General features: G+C 37.4%; 1 protein-coding gene across 1 annotated transcript; it reads right to left on the reverse strand.

Annotated features, from left to right (window-relative positions):
- Positions 1-720: 720 nt before the first annotated feature.
- Positions 721-12,735, reverse strand: LOC110382525 (uncharacterized). The gene is made up of 10 exons (XM_064042654.1): positions 12,593-12,735; positions 9,748-9,903; positions 8,623-8,747; positions 7,945-8,111; positions 7,276-7,377; positions 3,061-3,156; positions 2,490-2,567; positions 2,072-2,165; positions 1,554-1,661; positions 721-942 (listed from the first exon to the last, which is right to left on the reverse strand). Exons 2-10 carry the CDS (start codon positions 9,889-9,891, stop codon positions 825-827), a joined length of 1,032 nt encoding a protein of 343 aa, XP_063898724.1. The 5' UTR covers positions 9,892-9,903; positions 12,593-12,735; the 3' UTR covers positions 721-824.
- Positions 12,736-17,532: the final 4,797 nt, after the last annotated feature.

Consider the following 17,532-nt stretch of genomic DNA (forward strand, 5'->3'; position numbering starts at 1 on the left):
GCATATTCTTAGAATTGTCTGAGATATCCTAATCCTAACTAGTCCTAACTAATATTATAAATGTGAAAGTAACTCTGTCTGTCTGTCTGTCTTTTCTTCACGCCTAAACTACTGAACAGATTTGTGTGAAATTTGGTACAGACATAGTTTGAAACTTGAGAAAGGACAAGGGATAGTTTTTATTAAAAAAAAAAATAAAAAAAAAATTATTCCGGACATATAGCGCCATCTATTGGTACAAACCAAAAATATGCCGGAAGTCACTATTCCATGCGAACGAAGTCGCGGGCAAAAGCTAGTGTATAAATAATCGATTAGGATCTTAAGCTATTCTTTGTCCGTATGCGCGAAGTAGTTTTCAAGAGACACGTGTGAAATCTCTGGCTTTTTGAGTTCATCATCATCATCAGCCTTTTTATCGTCCCACTGCTGGGCTGCGGCCTCCTCTCACACGGAGAAGGATTGAGCGCTAATCACCTCGCTTGCTCAATGCGGGTTGGTGATTTCAGACTTTATAGTCCAGGTTTCCTCGAGATGTTTTCCTTCACCTTTTTATCAGTCATTTATGTCTAAGATATACTTAGGAAGTACATACAAACTTAGAAAAGTTGCATTGGTACTTGCCTGACCTAGAATAGTGGTTATTATATTCATCGAACCTTAAATTTCTCTCAAAGAATGTCGAAAAACGGGCAACCGCTAAGAAATAAAAAGACAAGATAAAACGAAAAACAAAGTCTATTCCAAAATCTAAAATACAACAAACATTATTATATATTTTTATACATATATTTTAGTAGATAATAGATACATTAAACAATCTTTTAGTCGCACACCTTGAACACAGCTTTGGCGACACATCCCTTCTTCAAGTCTTCTAAGGCGTCCTTGTATTGTGAGAGACGGTAGGTCTTCACTCCGAGCTTGTGGTAGTCCAGATACCTTTGGAAGAAGAAAGGAAAAATACATATTAGAAAAATCTTGAAAGACAAAATTCTAAAAATACGAGCACAAGAAGATTCATAATTGGCCCCAAACTAGGCGTAACTTGGTCAGAATATTATGAATAATCTTTTAAAGATGTACTTGATTATGAAACATTCATCATCGTCTGCTAAGCTTTCCCAATTATAGAGGTATTGTGGCACGTGATGCAGGTGAGTACCAGTGTATCATGTGGAGCTACTGTCTATCTGACCTCCTTAGCATGGGTAACTTTTTACTGCTGTAAGCTGGTTGTCAGACTTTTTGGCATTTATCTATCAATAGCGACTATCAAAGATGTTCAAATGACAGTCGGGACCCACCAATTTAACGTGCTTTCCGAAACAAGGAGGAACTCGTCATGACAAAATATGGTCACTCAGCTGCTGTCCTTCACAGTTTTAACCACAAAGTATTAGTTTTTAATTACATATAAAGATCATCATTTTCCTCGTCCCACCCAGTGCACAAGCCTCTTCTCATACAAAGAGAGAAAGAGCTTTGAACAACATACTTTCTCGAGGTAGATTGCTTAAAATAATTATACAAGCAAAAAGTATATATTTTACCTGCTGCCCATAGCCTTCAGCCAACTGATAGCACTGGGGAAGCTGAATGGGTTAATCTTGACTCCAATGATGGTCAACTCCTTGTTGTAAATGTCGAAGGGATTCAGACTGGAATAGAAGAAAAGATTACATTAGTGATGATGTCCTCGTAGTTCCGTATTTTCCTTTTCTCATGTAAGGAAATTAGCCAACTGTGCAGGAAATATTATAGTAGGTACGCAAGCATTTGCGCAGACACAGGAGCACTCCCTATTCCTTCACTCTCATATCCCAATGGGACGGCAATCCGACACCACCGGAGAGAGATCAGGCGCAGGACCGACATTAACGTGCTCTCCGATGCACGGGTGCATCAATCACCAACTTCCAGGCTCCGGGCTGCTTTGTGAAAGTTTCTAAAACCCACAAAGCGATTTCGGCCCTACCCAAGACCTCGTGCACCACAGCAGTCAATAAACACACACACTTTGTAGCATTGTTTGTAATTAATAATGTAGGTAAATAAAAGATATTCTTACGTGGAAGTATGAGAGGGGGGACAGCATCCGAAGAGCACGTATTTTCCTCCCTCCTTCAGGTAGTTGAAGCTGATCTCCATGACCTTGCCAACTCCTGGAAACAAATACCAATGAGTTTAGCTAGTGGTATAATGGGCTTTGTAGGAAATGCTATGGGCAAGCAGGATCGGATTCCTCTCGGCTATTAGAAAGCTTTATAGTACGAGGTGAGAAACATATTAAACCAACATCCTCTGGCCCTTATCCCAATTTTATTTGTGGCAATTCAATTTTAATTTTGCGTCTACTCTATTTCAAAATGTGACTAACCAAACAGAAATGCATATAACCAACCCTTCTTGATTGAATATTTATTTTAAGGACAGCAACTTTTTATACATATGTACTTTAAGCTTAACCAAAAAGATATATTCCTCACCTGTGCAATCAATGATGAGGTCATATGTAGTCTTCTCTTTAGCCAGAACATCAGGAGTGACCAGCCTGTAGCCAGTATCTGAAAAACGAACAAAAACAAATGACTAAATATTTCTAACTACAAAAGTTCAAAAGACAGCTGGGACCAACCAATTTATCGTGTCTTCCGAAACTTGGGGAACTAGACATGACAAGATGGTCACCCATAAATGGACCGATAAGATCGATTGGCGCCTGTGGCTGTCAGCCAGGAGCTCCTCGGTAAAATGTGACCTATATTAATGATGATGTCCTCCTAGCCGATTATCAGCCACGGTGGCCGTCCTCATACAAGAAGATTAGTCAGCTGCGCAGGGCATATTACAGCACAAGCATTCGTGTAGACACAGGTGCACTCACTATACTAATATTATGAAGCTGGAACTTTCGATTTGAAAAATCATTTTAGTATAAGATAGCCTATTTATCAAAAAAGGAAGAATTTTTATGTTGGTGTACGAAGTTGGTCCCTCGAAAAGCGGATGAAATCGCTAGCGAAAGCTAGTAGATATAATAAAATAATAGATAGTTACCCAATCTCTTGACGATGTCCAATCTGGTCGGGTTCATCTCGGAGACCGTCACTTCTCTGTGCCCGTGATGATGCAGGGTCGTGATCCATAGGTTACCTGGGTACAAAACGATATACTTATGTACATTATGTATATTTACTAGCGACCCGCCAAGGCTTCGCACGAGATAACAGTAGGTAGTAGGTATTTAGGTATTTACCCACTAATTAATGAATGTTATTGTACATAATAAACCTTCCCTTCCTCTTTAATCACTTTATCTACTAAAAATGAGTGAGAAGTGAGAATCAAAGTGAGTTGCATACTCTTGAAGATTTACGCGTACAAAGGGACTTTGACATCAATAGGAGCTTATGTGCAATTATAGAGAAATCTAGATAAAACTAAACTAATACAACGGACCTCTGTACTGGGATTCTATAAAACTCGATCAACAACTCGCATTTCACTTCGATTCGTAATGTCATTTCATACTTTAGGGGAGGTAGGGGAGGGATGGGCACTTTTTCACAATTTATTGCATAAAAAATCAGATTTTACAGATCATTATCAACTTTTATTGCCATTTCTTATATTCGGCTAGATATAATGAAAGAGCTTTCCTAAAAATTACAATCAGTTTCAACATTACGAGATATTTAAACGGTTTTATTTAGCTCACCCCGTTTGTTTTATTACTTATTCTTGGATCAAATTTAGTAATTCAAATTTCACCCTCTTCCTGTCAACCGATTGGTCTGAAATTTTGTATACACCTTTAATTAAATCCAATATGGCCGCCGGCACAAAATGGCACAGCCCCCTCAATATGGGTATCAAATGAAAGGGCTACACAAGTAGAATACTGTCAGCAACCCCAGCGGGGCGCAACAGGGCCAAGGCCTGCCTGCACGTCGATTCTATAAAATTCGAACAACAACTCGCATTTCACTTCGCTATTCACTCTCACTTCGCATTCGATTCAGAACGACCTTGATTTTGCATTCTGTAAACATCACCTAATCACTTGCGAAGTGAAGTGAGCTCGACATCGACCAATGCTGTGCTAGTGACTTCCCCACTCGACAAAATGTCAACCGAGATTAATCAGTTTTTAATTTTATCAGTTTTGACACAGAATTTTAGCTAAATATGATGTTTTAGTTATAATTTGTTATTGTAAGGAATTTGAGGCAGCTTTTAAGTATAAAATAAACAGAAATCTCTAAATTCGTGCTGTGAATATAATCTATGCTTACCCTACGAAAAAATACTGACAGCGCCAATTTGCCTTTTTGCTGATTTTGAGGAAACCTTATATATTTTTTACTACGGCCGGATTGTTCAGAGCTTCCACTACTTCATTTATGCAACGAGATGCAGACGGTTGCGATAAATAAGTTCTGATGCCCTCTTTAATAACCTTCTGGTAACCGCCACTAGCCAAGAATGATAAAGTAACATAGTATCTGTGAAACAATAAATCAATAAAAAATGTAATACCTACTTTATCTGGATTTAGTGAAAACAAAATTGAGACCAATTTGGTTATTTTCATGCTTAAGAGAATACCAATATTATAACTGAAGTACAGAGTCTTTTGAAAACATATCAGCTGGCGGAAACCACATAAAGGGAATACTCCTTATTAAGAACTAAGTGTTTTTCTTATTATTGTGTGCTTGATTACAATTTTTCAACTATAAACTGTGTCAATACTTACTTTTACACGAGTTGTAAGTCCTTTGCCTCGACGTTTTGTGGGCTTTATCAGGGGCAGTAAATCAGACTCCAGTTGGTCAATTAGCTCCTTTGACAATCTATATATGCTCACATAGTCATCATCGCGAGTTAATAAAGATAAACTACGAATTCTAGCAGATTGTTGACGCTTTTCTAAATTATCTAAAGCATGAGCTTCTTCTAATAAAGATTTAAGCAAAAACATTCTAGCCATCGTTAAAGGTAGGCACTTAATCACTTTAAAACACTTAGAACTTTATTTAAACACTATTTTAAATATAATAGTCTCTAGATCAAGTTGGCAACGGTACCTGAAACAAGATTCTATAAAGGATTTTTCGCGCAGATTTATAACCTCACAAATTTTCACTGACGAAGAAGAGCAAAAATGTACAAATTATACATTACATGGTATGTCCAAGCCTCCTTACCATAGGGAGCATTGGACACTTTTGACTTAGTTTATGAAAAAAAAATCGGTAAAAAAACTTTTAAGTTAAACGGTTTTATATTATGTGCACTGAAAACTAGAAAATAAAAAATAGTTACTTACCTGTCAACCTACGTAGGTGGTCCCGGTCATATTAGACTAAAATAAAAACGTGGGGCCCATTAACTATTGCTGTAGTACTCTCTTCTAAATAGAGATGGGTAACTCAGGAGTGATAGATAAAAAAGATATGTATCTTTCCGTTCTGATCACTCACTCTTTGTATCAGTTCAAATCCGAATGTATCAGTGTATCTTTAACAACTCATTCAATCGTCGTCCGTTTGTATCTGTGTTGCACTCGCACACACAGCGTTGAGCGGCTCGCGTCACGGTTTCTCATCGGAAAGTCCAGACATCTCTTTCGCACTTCCCTACTTAGAATGTTCTGTCTCACTTTCTCGATACCGAGTATAAGTGTTTGACCATTATTTTTATTTATTTATTCGATTTACACGCCTTTAACAGCCAATTACATAAATCGTAAACTTAAATTTAAAATGAAAAATAAAAACTTAAAAATAAAAAAAATAAACTTAAAAATATTATTAACTGATATACGAATCTATCTATCCTAAACGAATCTATCACTCTTAGTTCGTACTGATTTAGTGATACATAGGATTGAATTGAAAGAAGCGAGTCACTCTGAGCAACAGTACAATATCACTCGCGGATACGAAAGGATATAGAGATACAAAAGAGTGATACATATCCCAGTGATCAAAAGATACATATCAATCTTTTCTTTTCAATGATACGTTTGTCCCATGTCTACTTCTAAAGGTATAATAGGTGTGGATTGCATCGACTTACTATAATTGTAACTGGAGATTTTGACAATCAATAATTAATAATAGAAAATACACATACCTTTCATTAGTTTTCTCTTTATAACGATCCGAAACCGCAACAAAATATTTAAGTACTTTTACGAGTGTTTGTTCTTGACAACTCACAGAAATGACAGATAGTCTATGGATGAACACCGTTACCAGTCGGTAACGTAAACTACCCAATAAAAAAAAACAAAACTATGATCAGAAATCAGAATAAAAGGACCCCCCTTTTATTCTGATTTGATCATGTCTCCCAACTGCCCATCTCTCCCCTACCTCCCCTATAGATAGACAGATTTTGACAGATCTGTCAAAATCTCGACTTTGATTTAGTTCAACTTGTCAACACGCTCGATAGTGTAGCGCTAGTGTAGTTTGACAATGTCAATCACGAAACTTTAAGGTAGAATTCCGTGGGTCGCGATTGTCGCAGCCGCGCGCGACAAAAGTCAACCTATGAAAATGTATGGCACCGCTGCCGAGGGCTGCGACAGTCGCGCGCGGACGACGAATTTCGTGAGCCGCTCGCGGCCGTACGCTTCTCAACATGGTCTAGCGCTTAATAACATCTATAGAATTTTAGTAAAACCAGAATTAAATTTTTGACAATGCCGCGAGCAGCTTACGAAATTCGTCGGCCGCGCGCGACTGTCACGGGCCTCGACAACGGTGCCATACATTTTCATAGGTTGACTATTGTCGCGTCCACGGAATTCTACCTTTAGATCGAAGTCGAAGTGAGAGTGATGTCGAAGTGAGTTGTGATATTTTATAGAATCGACATGCTGATCACGCAAACACAGTCTTATTTATGAGATAAGTATTCATTCAAACAGTATTTGATTCGGACAATATTCATTATATAACTAAGTCATAAAATCAACATAAATTAGTTACTGTACTTTGGTAACGTACATACACTGAGAATGACAGCAATAATTTGCTACCAAGTGTAAATATAATATTTATTAACCAATTAGACTTAAAAACACCAAATTCTACAGATGTGCGGCACTGTGACGCACACAAATGTATCTTCTGGTGTACTCGCTCTAGCAAACAGTAACACATTGCGTGCGAACATTTCTAAAATGTCCGCGAAACTGCAACCGCCGTGCGCGAACAAGGCGAAATATCCCTAAAATATTTTTCTTAAGTTACTTACCAATAATACCAGCTCCGAGAATGAGAATCTTCTCGCCAACTTTGATAGGTGAGGCGCGGTCAAACCCATGGGACACACAGGAGTATGGCTCGCATAGACCCGCTGAAAATAACACCAGTTTGATAAGAACCCTATATAATGGCAAAACTTAAAGGGATCCCATACAAAACTACGATGTGCGACGAACAGTTTTGTGTGGGAGCTCAAAGGGCATTTGAACTCAAGACTAGAGAGCTTTAGAGAATAGTGCTTTTTCGGTGTTTTTGTTTGAACCCCTTGCAAAAAATAGGATATGAATGAGGATGTTGATTTTAATTTGCTTATGTCAAGAACTCCCGGATCGCTTAGAAAACTTAATATAGGATCACCCATTTATCCAGGCTGTCATTGAACATCCTTGGCAGTCGTTACGGGTAGTCAGAAGCCAGTAAGTCTGACACCAGTCTAACCAAGGGGTATGGGTTGCCCGGGTAACTGGGTTGATGAGGTCAGATAGGCAGTCGCTTCTTGTAAAGCACCAGTACTCAGCTGAATCCGGTTAGACTGGAAGCCGACCCCAACATAGTTGGGAAAAAGGCTCGGAGGATGAAGATGCTTTACCAGTTACCTGTAACCCACACAACCCGAAAACATCTGGCACAGCTAATTCATAATATTAGTCATTCTCACCTTGTTCAGTAGTAATTCCATCAGGCAAAGCGAACACCTGACTCTGGGGAGCCCTCACATACTGCGCCCATCCGCCATCCTTCCAGATACCAATAGTACTGTTAATGCCTGCTGTGAGACAGTACTGGTAGTTGCCTTTGCGACAGAAATCGCATGTGTTGCACGCTCTGGGAAATAAATGGGAAAAATCATCATTTGTTCTGGCTAAAGGTGAGAATTTTAGGAAGAGCTCGTGAATATTGGTGGATTTCTATTACCGGCCTATTCGTTGTTTTGCGATTGTAGATGGAATTTTGACGTAAGCTCCATATGGAGGTAAAATTAGGCCTCAGTATCGAATCGCAAAACAACGGATTTATCCCTTTAAAAAAGCCATCAATAATCACGACCATTCATCTCCACGTTGATTAATGAACCCATAACCCAACCATACTATCGGCCGACAAAAAAATTGCTGGATGTTCTTAAAGTACACCCAGTCCGTTAATTTTTAACCAACATCCCAATATCCCAATAGGTGTGTACGAGAAACAAAGACAGGTGCTTAATTCGGGTAATATTTTTAACCGATTTAAAAAAAATTGGTTTCAAATTGATCTTCCTTTCGGTTGAACCCATTTCATTTTATTTATTGAAGTTTTTTTTTACAGAAAAACGTTTCTTCATCTTTTGACTTACGTGTTAGGGTCAATCACAACTTTCTGTCCCACTTTGAACATGGATTTCTTGCCGACTGCGTGAATGACTCCTGAAGATTCATGGCCCAGGGCGATCGGGCGATCTTTGATGGCTGGGAACTCTCCCTGAAAGAGTAATTATGTACTTACTAAGCATTGTATTTCTGTTGAATATATGCCATACTCGCTGTTCCCTATACCGACAAAAAACCGCTATAGTCTTCCTGGATAAATGTGCTATCTAACACTGAAAGAATATTTCAAATCGGACCAGTTATCCCTGAGATTTGCGGGTTTTCGATTTCAAACAAACAAACTTTTCAACTTTATAATATTTATAAATAAGTACCCTAGATCATAGAAATATAGATAAGTAACCTATCTGTTTATACACTTCTACAACTCTGTTAATTAGTGTATTGATCTGTGTTTAATCTAATCTGTGGAGGCGATAAAATCATGAACGATTTATTAAAAGTTGGATTTTACGATTTAAAAACATGACAATTAGACAATTTAATTATGTTGATTATTTTTGCTCGTTAATCATGGAGACTTTGGATGGATGCCATGACATGGATTTACTAACGTAATGGGTAGGTAATGAAAGAAAGAAAACGCCCGCCCTTCACCACTTCCTATGTGTTTTTGCTGGGAAGAAGAAGTGGCGCAACAAACTCCCCAGTAAAATTTTTACAGAGGTTAAAAGTTCTATCTATATTCTGCCCAACTATAAAAACAATATATGTATATATGTAAATATTGTCTCAATAGTTTTTTTACAAAAATGGATGAAGCCTAGGTTTTTCTGTGTTGTGGGCAACTTTACATGCAAATATAGTCACATAATCATTTAATTTCTTTTTTATCTACTAGTATTTTAATTATACATCCGCGATAGAAACACCCAGAAGAAATTTATCTAATTAGAGTGTTGTAATGTTTCATCATCATCATCAGCCTTTTTATCGTCCCACTGCTGGGCTGCGGCCTCCTCTCACACGGAGAAGGATTGAGCGTTAATCACCACGCTTGCTCAATGCGGATTGGTGATTTCAGACTTTATAGTCCAGGTTTACCCAAAATGTTTTTCTTCGCCAAGAAAAAATATATTTAAAAATCTCACCTGTATAATATGCAGATCAGTACCACAGATACCAGAGTAGTGCACTTTGACTATGACGTCATCGTCGTTTATAATCTGTGGCATCGGGTAGTTCTTCTCGAAGCTCAGAGATAACTTGTTCCCGTCAAACACTACGGCCTCCATTATTGCGGATTACTGTAAAAAAGGAAAATATGGTCAAAATATCGTTAAAATATGGTTAAGAACGGACAAAAAAATCGCGTTTGTTGTATGGGAGCCCCCCAAAAAAATATAAAATTGTAGTTTTCAGTATTTGTTGTTATAGCGGCAACAAAAATACAACATCTGTAAAAATTTCAGATCTCTAACTATCACGGTTCATGAGATACAGCCTAGTGACAGACGGATGGACGGACAAATAGAGGAGCGAAAACAATAGGGTCCCGTTTTACCCTTTGGGTACGGAAGCCTAAAAAAGAGAACCTTAAACCTGAGAACCTCCTCCTTTTTGGGAAGTCGGTTAAAATGTGCCGCCACCTCTTTCTCTCTGCAATAACCTCGATCGGATTTATTTGCGATTTTTAGACAGATGCATTTATAAACATTTCTTAACGCTACATTAAAATTAAAAATATATTTCGTGATTACTTTTCAAAATGCACAAACAAATGGTTAAACGAAACCCTATTGGTGAGACTTTCTATGTCTGTCAATCTGCCACAAGGCTGTATCTTATGAGACACACCATGATGTGTTGCTGTGGAGTTTGTTCCACCACTTCTTCCCAGCAAAAACACATAGGAAGTGGTGAAGGGCGGGCGTTTTGGGTCTTTAGTAAATTTCTGAAGTTCGAAGAGTGCTGTTTTGCAGCCTAATTTGAATAAATGACTTTTGATTTTGAGTAAGACGATTGAAATTTTCACAGATTAATAAAATAAAAAACGAAAACTAGAATACAATAAATATTTGGCTAGGAACCGTACAACAAACGTGATTTTTTGCCAGTTTTATGGTAACGAACACTTCGTGCACGAGTTTGTCATGCACTTGGCCCTTTTTTTTTTTATTGTATTTATAAAATATAGGGAACGGCTTTTATATATATTGATGTACGTGATAGGTAGGTATATAGTTTGATTACACATGTACATGTTTTTGTTTTAATAGTCATAATAAACTGTTTATGTTGTAATTTAGATAACATAGATATAAAGTTGAAAGTGTCATAAACAACATACGAGTTATCTTTGTCAAATAGGTAAGTATTAGGGGATTTTCACATAATTATCTGCCTTTTAAAAGATAAATTAAATCAAAATCAAAAAGTTTTTTATTCAAAATAGGCTGAAAATCAGCATGATGAAGTTCAAATTGACATAAGACAGCCCCCGAAACGCCCGCACTTCAAAACTACCTATGTGTTTTTGCTGGGAAGAAGAAATGGTGGAACAAACTCCCCAGCAACGGCAGCAACCAACAACCTACCTAATCATTTTATTATACAATTAGGTACAAAAAGTAAAAAATTGCGGGCGAACATTTGTAAAATGTCCACGAAATTGCAACCTTTGTGCACCGACGAATCACTGGTATAAACCTACCTATGGATAATGTACCTACATTATCCCCGGGTTAGACTAGAAGCTGACCCCAATATGTTGGGAAAAAGGCTCGGAGGATGATAATATCCCCGGGTAACATATGCTATATTTTGCCCAACAGGAAGAATTGCCGGGACGCGGGGAAATATAAATAACTAGCTTCTTCCAGCGGTTTCACCCGCATCCCGTGGGAACTGCTTCCCGTACCGGGATAAAAAGTAGCCTATAGCCTTCCTCGATAAATGGGCTATCTAACACTGAAAGAAATTTTCAAATCGGACCAGTAGTTCCTGAGATTAGCGCGTTCAAACAAGCAAACAAACAAACAAACTCTTCAGCTTTCTAATATTAGTATAGAGTATAGATAAACTCTTTACTCTTGGCATACAAATAATTATTCTTACCTCTATCTCGTATCTTTAAGGAAAATGCCTTACACATATTATGTAATAAATAACTACAGTACATATGTATTGATAAACTGTTAGATAGATACGTATATCTCTTAATGCATATAGATATAACTAATTACTATCTATTACTCCATTGAATAAAAAAATAATCTTGATAGGATTTACACAAATACATATAAAAAGAAATAAACTACTGCTTGTAATAATGATTCGATTGATTAAGTATTTGTTAATATTGATTTTCAGCCGTATTTTATTTATCACTAGCCGTTTTCCCGCGGTTTCACCCGCGTCCCGTGGGAGCTACTGCCGGCACCGTCATAAAATATACCCTATGTTACTCGCAGATAATATAGCTTTCTAATGGTGAAATAATATTTAAAAACGGTCCAGTAGTTTTTGAGTTTATCCATTACAACCAAACAAACAAACAAAGTTTTCCTCTTTATAATATTAGTATAGATATAAAACAATAGAAGTACTTAGAAAAAGATTGATGTGATAAACCGTCCGTTTCACCCACGTTTCTAGGCAATTAGGTATAATCATCGGCAAGGATATTGAGCCCTGACCTTCACCTGCGCAGAAGTGATTTATTGGTTTATTGCCTTAAGTGTACAGTGCGCAAAGCGATCCCCACTCTTCCGCCGCGAGCTCAATATCCGTGCCGATAACTATACTTCCCACATGAATAAAAAACAGCCTATATCCTTATATACTATATGTGCACCAAACATTTTAAAATTTCCTGTAGTTTAAGTATAAGCACGACAGACATACAGAGTGGCATTCGCTTCAATTTTACTCATTAAGTATGAAAATTAAATCACCACAGAAAACCTATAGTAATAAATAATTAAAAATATTTACCTCACGTTTTTCAAAGTCCAAGTCAAAATGAACGTCTATCCGCCTTAACCAGCACTGACGGAATGAACAAAATAATCCAAAGAGTCAATTAAGCTTTTTATGATGAAGTTTTATCTAACTAATAGCTATTTACTACTGATAACGATTGATATCGTGGCCTAGTGGGTAGAGAACCAATCTCTCAAATACGAGTGCGTGGGTTCGATTCCAAGTACCAGTGCAACTTTTCTAAGTTTGTATGTACTTTCTAAGTATATCTTGGTCACCAATGACTGTGTTTCGGATGGCACGTTAAACTGTAGGTCCCGGCTGTCATTTAACATCCTTGGCAGTCGTTACGGGTTGTCAGAAGCCAGTAAGTCTGATACCAGTCTAGCCAAGGGGTATTGGGTTGCCCGGGTAACTGGGTTGAGGAGATCAGATAGGCAGTCGCTCCTTGTAAAGCACTGGTACTCAGCTGCATCCGGTTAGACTGGAAGCCGACCCCAACATAGTTGGGAAAAGGCTCAGCTTATCTATCAGAAAACTCAATAACACCTTGGTTCTTAGTGTGCAAGAAAACCTGTTTTTATTTTACCAGATAAAACTAGATTATGCAGTTCAAGATCAAAATAAAACAATAATAAAACTCGTACGTAAATTGTTATTTGTTGCTGATAACAAAATTATATAACTTTACCGTTATCGCTAAGAAGTAACTCATAAAGTTTATTATTATATGCTTACCAACAAGTGAGCATTTAATTTCATTATTTCTTAACATATTCGTGACTAGTTATCGGCACGAATCTTGAGCTCTGACCTACATCTGCGCGGAAGTGATTTATTAGCAAAGAACCAATCCCGAGTGACGGCTATGACGCGATGCGCTGCTGGCCAATCACCGCTTTAGCCCGCCCCCGCGCCTCACTTCATACCACAAAAGGGACCCAATAAATTACTTCTGCGCAGGTGAAGGTCAGAGCTCAAGATTCGTGCCGATAACTATAACATTAATGCCAAACTGTGTCTGAAATAAAGGTATGTTTTATTGCTTTTATTTTTTTCACAAATACTCAAGCATTATACCTACTCATTATACAGGATAAATATTAAGAAGAAGAAGAAGACTCAATATTTCTAAAATGTCCGCGAAATTGCAACCTTTGTGCTCAAACAATTTGAATGAAATCTAGCCAAGTCGATAGCTCGCGAGCGTAGTAACTTATGAATTTTCTCCAAAAGATAATACCTATTTATAGTGATTGAAACAGGTTTATCAATTGACCTACGCACAGACGATACACAATCACACACAATATATTTATTCTAATTATCTAGTAATTTATTTTTTGGGTTTACAAAGACGCGATAACTCTGACTACATCACAGTTATTTTTTAACAAAAGAAAATAATAAAAACCAGCCAAAATCAAGTCGGATTCGCATGCGAAGGGTTCCATACCACTTTCCATAAAACGTGCAAAAAAATACGTTTGTTGTATGGAAGCCGATTTTTAATAACGACGTCAAAAATCATCAAAATGACCCCTCCCGCTATGGGTTAGCAGCGGTGAGGGAGTGTCAGACTCTTACTGACTAAAAACCGTCATGTTCCGTCGTAGGCCTTTTATGTACCAGGGCCGCGGTACAATAACAATCCCGCAGCCCCGGTAGTGTATGGAAGCCCCTTAAATTGCCTCGTATGAAGTCACTTTTTAATTCCACTTAGTATATTGGCATATCAAAAGCTTCTACATAGTAGAACTTTTATTAATTTCATTATAACGATGTGCCTCTGTTGACCGACAAGGATCGATTTACTAGAAGTGGTTGTCATAGAAGATTGATCTACATCCTACTAATCCCTACTAATATTATAAATGCGAAAGTTACTCTGTCTGTCTGTTACGCTTTCACGTCTAAGCCACTGAACTGATTTTAATAAAAGTTGGTGGATGGTACAGAGATAGAGCTGACCTTGAGAAAGAATATAGGATAGTTTTTATCCCGGACTTTTGAAGGATTCTTTTGGAAACGCGATATTTCGGTTAACTCTACGCGGGCGAAGCCGCGGGCGGAAGCTAGTATCATTATAAAGCGGAAAAAATTGTGTCTACATTTGTTATAAATAAACTCAAAAACTACTTGACCAATTTTTTAAATTATTTCACTGTTGGAAAGCTACACTCTTCCAGAGTAACATAGGCATATATTTTATCCCGGTACGGGCAGTAGTTACCACAGGAAGCGGGTGAAACCGCGGAAATAGCTAGTAGATAATGAATATAATATACACTTACATTGTAGCTACGCCTCGACGGTTGAAAGCACAATAACTATCGTTAGATAATTTATTAGTTTAAATAAACACTTTGTTTATCTACTACTAATTACTACGACATGTTATCATTCTTACTATAATATTAATTAAGCGTACCTATATAAGGATAGTATCTCTGTCTGTCTGTTTATACGACTTTCACTCTAAAATTACCTAATGTGACAAGTTTTAGAACCTGAAAAAAAACGTAGGCTACTTTTATGTACTACTATCTTGGGATGCGGGTGGAATCTCGGGGAAACGCTAGTTGAATAATAGGCGAAGGGTGTATTATTGTGTACCATTCTTTTCGTGGCAATTTCACACCAGTCAGCGAAACACGATGCTGACACTTCGGGTTAAAAGTTTTTAAATTATAATCTACACTTTTTCAATCTACTTATAATAAAGATTTTTTTGTTTGTTTGTACCCTATATTATTAAGCTAATTTGTTTTAAAGCCTTTCCTCCGAAACTATTGAACCTGAATGAAAAATTCTTAAATTTTTAGACAACTAAGTTCCCAAGTAACATAGGTTATATTTTATCCAGGTGCGAGAAGTAATTCCTTCGGAAAGCGGGTGAAATGCGGGTCCTAGTCATTTGTTTACCAGCTAGACCATTTCCTATGCACGTGCACGTCACAGCCAAGCTAAGTAAACATCCAACGAGGTCTTACATCATTGCACGTAGAACTAATTGATCAATAACTATAGTAAAGAAAAATGAGCGGAGATGCCATAATGCAGGTAGGTCAGGCGCTTTCTTCTAGATAAAAGAAAAAAAAAGTAATTCATTCAAAGTACTTAGTCTGAAAATCAGCACCTTTTGAAGGTCAAATTTACAATAGACAGCTCCCGAAACGCCCGCCCTTCATCACTTCCTATGTGTTTTTGCTGGGAAGAAGAAGTGGTGGAACAAACTCCCCAGCAACACAATTTTGTCTGTATGGTTTGAAGAACCGATATACAAAATATTAAAAAAATCATTATGAGTAAAAAATTATAAAATCGTGTAGGTACTTACATAAAAATTCTTTGTATTAAAAAATATATATATGTCGGAGACGGTCATTAGTACGGACACTAAACGAGACGCAAGCGCGCCATCTGGTGGCGTTTCCGGTGAAACAACATTTTGGCGCGCTTGGCATAGTCGTGGTGGTCAGCGTGGCGTCGACGGAGCTCAGTCTTCATTGAGTCTTTGTTCGTAAAGAAAAATGTTTAAAAAAAACAAGAAGAGTTGGGTTAAATGTGTTTGGAGCGCATGACCAAAACTATTAGTTACGAGTGAACTAATGAGTCGTTCAAGTTCTTTGAGACATCTGTAGAAGATTATTGGTATTACAAAAAATGATCGGATCTTAAAAAGACGTATAAAGGCGAAGACAGTAACGTTCCTCGTCCCCTGAACACGCGCATGTTGGCGCGCTACTTTCTTAGGAGATTTTCCGTTATGGCACATCCGCTAGTCATTTTGTTTTCTATGATCAATAATAATATAGCTTAGTAACAGATAAGTAAATGTTGTTTTCCTTAACTCTGGAGTATAAATAGAAAATGATGGCGTGATATAAATATCACGATAAAGAGTGATGAGGAGGAATGAAAGTCACGTGAATAACCTTTGACCCATCTTGTCTATTTCTATTCTATAAATCATTACCAGCAGTAGGACGATAAAAAGGCTGTAACAACAAAGTAATTTGAAAACTTCAAAATGACAAAGATTTTTTTATTGTACATGGGCCAATAAACAAATAATTACCCTCCTTTGCCTTGCACAGTCGGGTAGAGAAGAGGCGCTTCAAAGGTTTTGCCGACAGCCATTGCCATTTCAAAGAGTTTTTCCTCTGCGCTATCATCATCTCCCAAGCATTTTCCCAAATGTGTTGGGGTCGGCTTCCAGTCTAACTGAATGCGGCTGAGTACCAGTGCTTTACAAGGAGCGACCTCTCCAACCCTGGGCATACCTGGGTAACCCAATACCTACCCCTTGGTAAGACTGGTTGTCAGACTTTCTGGCTTTTGACTACTCATAACGACTTCCAAAGATGTTCAAATACTTTTCCGCTGGGCTATGTTGTCTAGATTAGTATTTGATAATTCTTATATGGTAACTATTATCTAATATTTACCACACACCCTTACTAATCTCTTTATCCGCTTATCGTGAAGTTTGTAATTTTAATTGTGTACTTACCTACTTTAAAAAGTACAATTCATTGTGACTCTTAATTTTGAGAAGGTAAATAAACAGTGAGATAAGTTCAATACCTAAATAAAAGATCTTCTCAACTTTGTCCACTTTTGGTTCATCTAGTTTTAAACAAACACTTGAAATGTTATTTATATTCAGAAACCAAAACAATATTAAAATTTCTTGGTAAGGTGAATACTGCCATCTAGTGCCAAAAATTAAAACGAATACAAAATTTAGTTTTCTGACATCTACCGGCGAATAGAAACACTAATAAGCACTGTTTTATCGACAGCGAAGGCGTGGCATTGCATATAACCATTCATTCATTTTATGAATGAGAGTCGTGAATTGAATGGTGTAAAAATGAATGAGTGTGGCCAGCTTATGAATGAATAAGAAACCGAAAAGTATTTATTAAGGAAAATACACACAAAAA

This window comes from Helicoverpa armigera, chromosome 29, assembly GCF_030705265.1.
Source record: "Helicoverpa armigera isolate CAAS_96S chromosome 29, ASM3070526v1, whole genome shotgun sequence".
Classification (NCBI taxonomy): domain Eukaryota; kingdom Metazoa; phylum Arthropoda; class Insecta; order Lepidoptera; family Noctuidae; genus Helicoverpa; species Helicoverpa armigera.

Excerpts from the sequence above, each read along its gene's own strand:
- LOC110382525 (XM_064042654.1), bottom strand. The coding sequence starts at position 9,891 with ATGGAGGCCGTAGTGTTTGACGGGAACAAGTTATCTCTGAGCTTCGAG. Across the intron at positions 2,568-3,060 it reads GGACATCGTCAAGAGATTGG|ATACTGGCTACAGGCTGGTC; the intron begins GTAACTATCTAT and ends TTCGTTTTTCAG. Across the intron at positions 2,166-2,489 it reads CCTCATCATTGATTGCACAG|GAGTTGGCAAGGTCATGGAG; the intron begins GTGAGGAATATA and ends ATTTGTTTCCAG.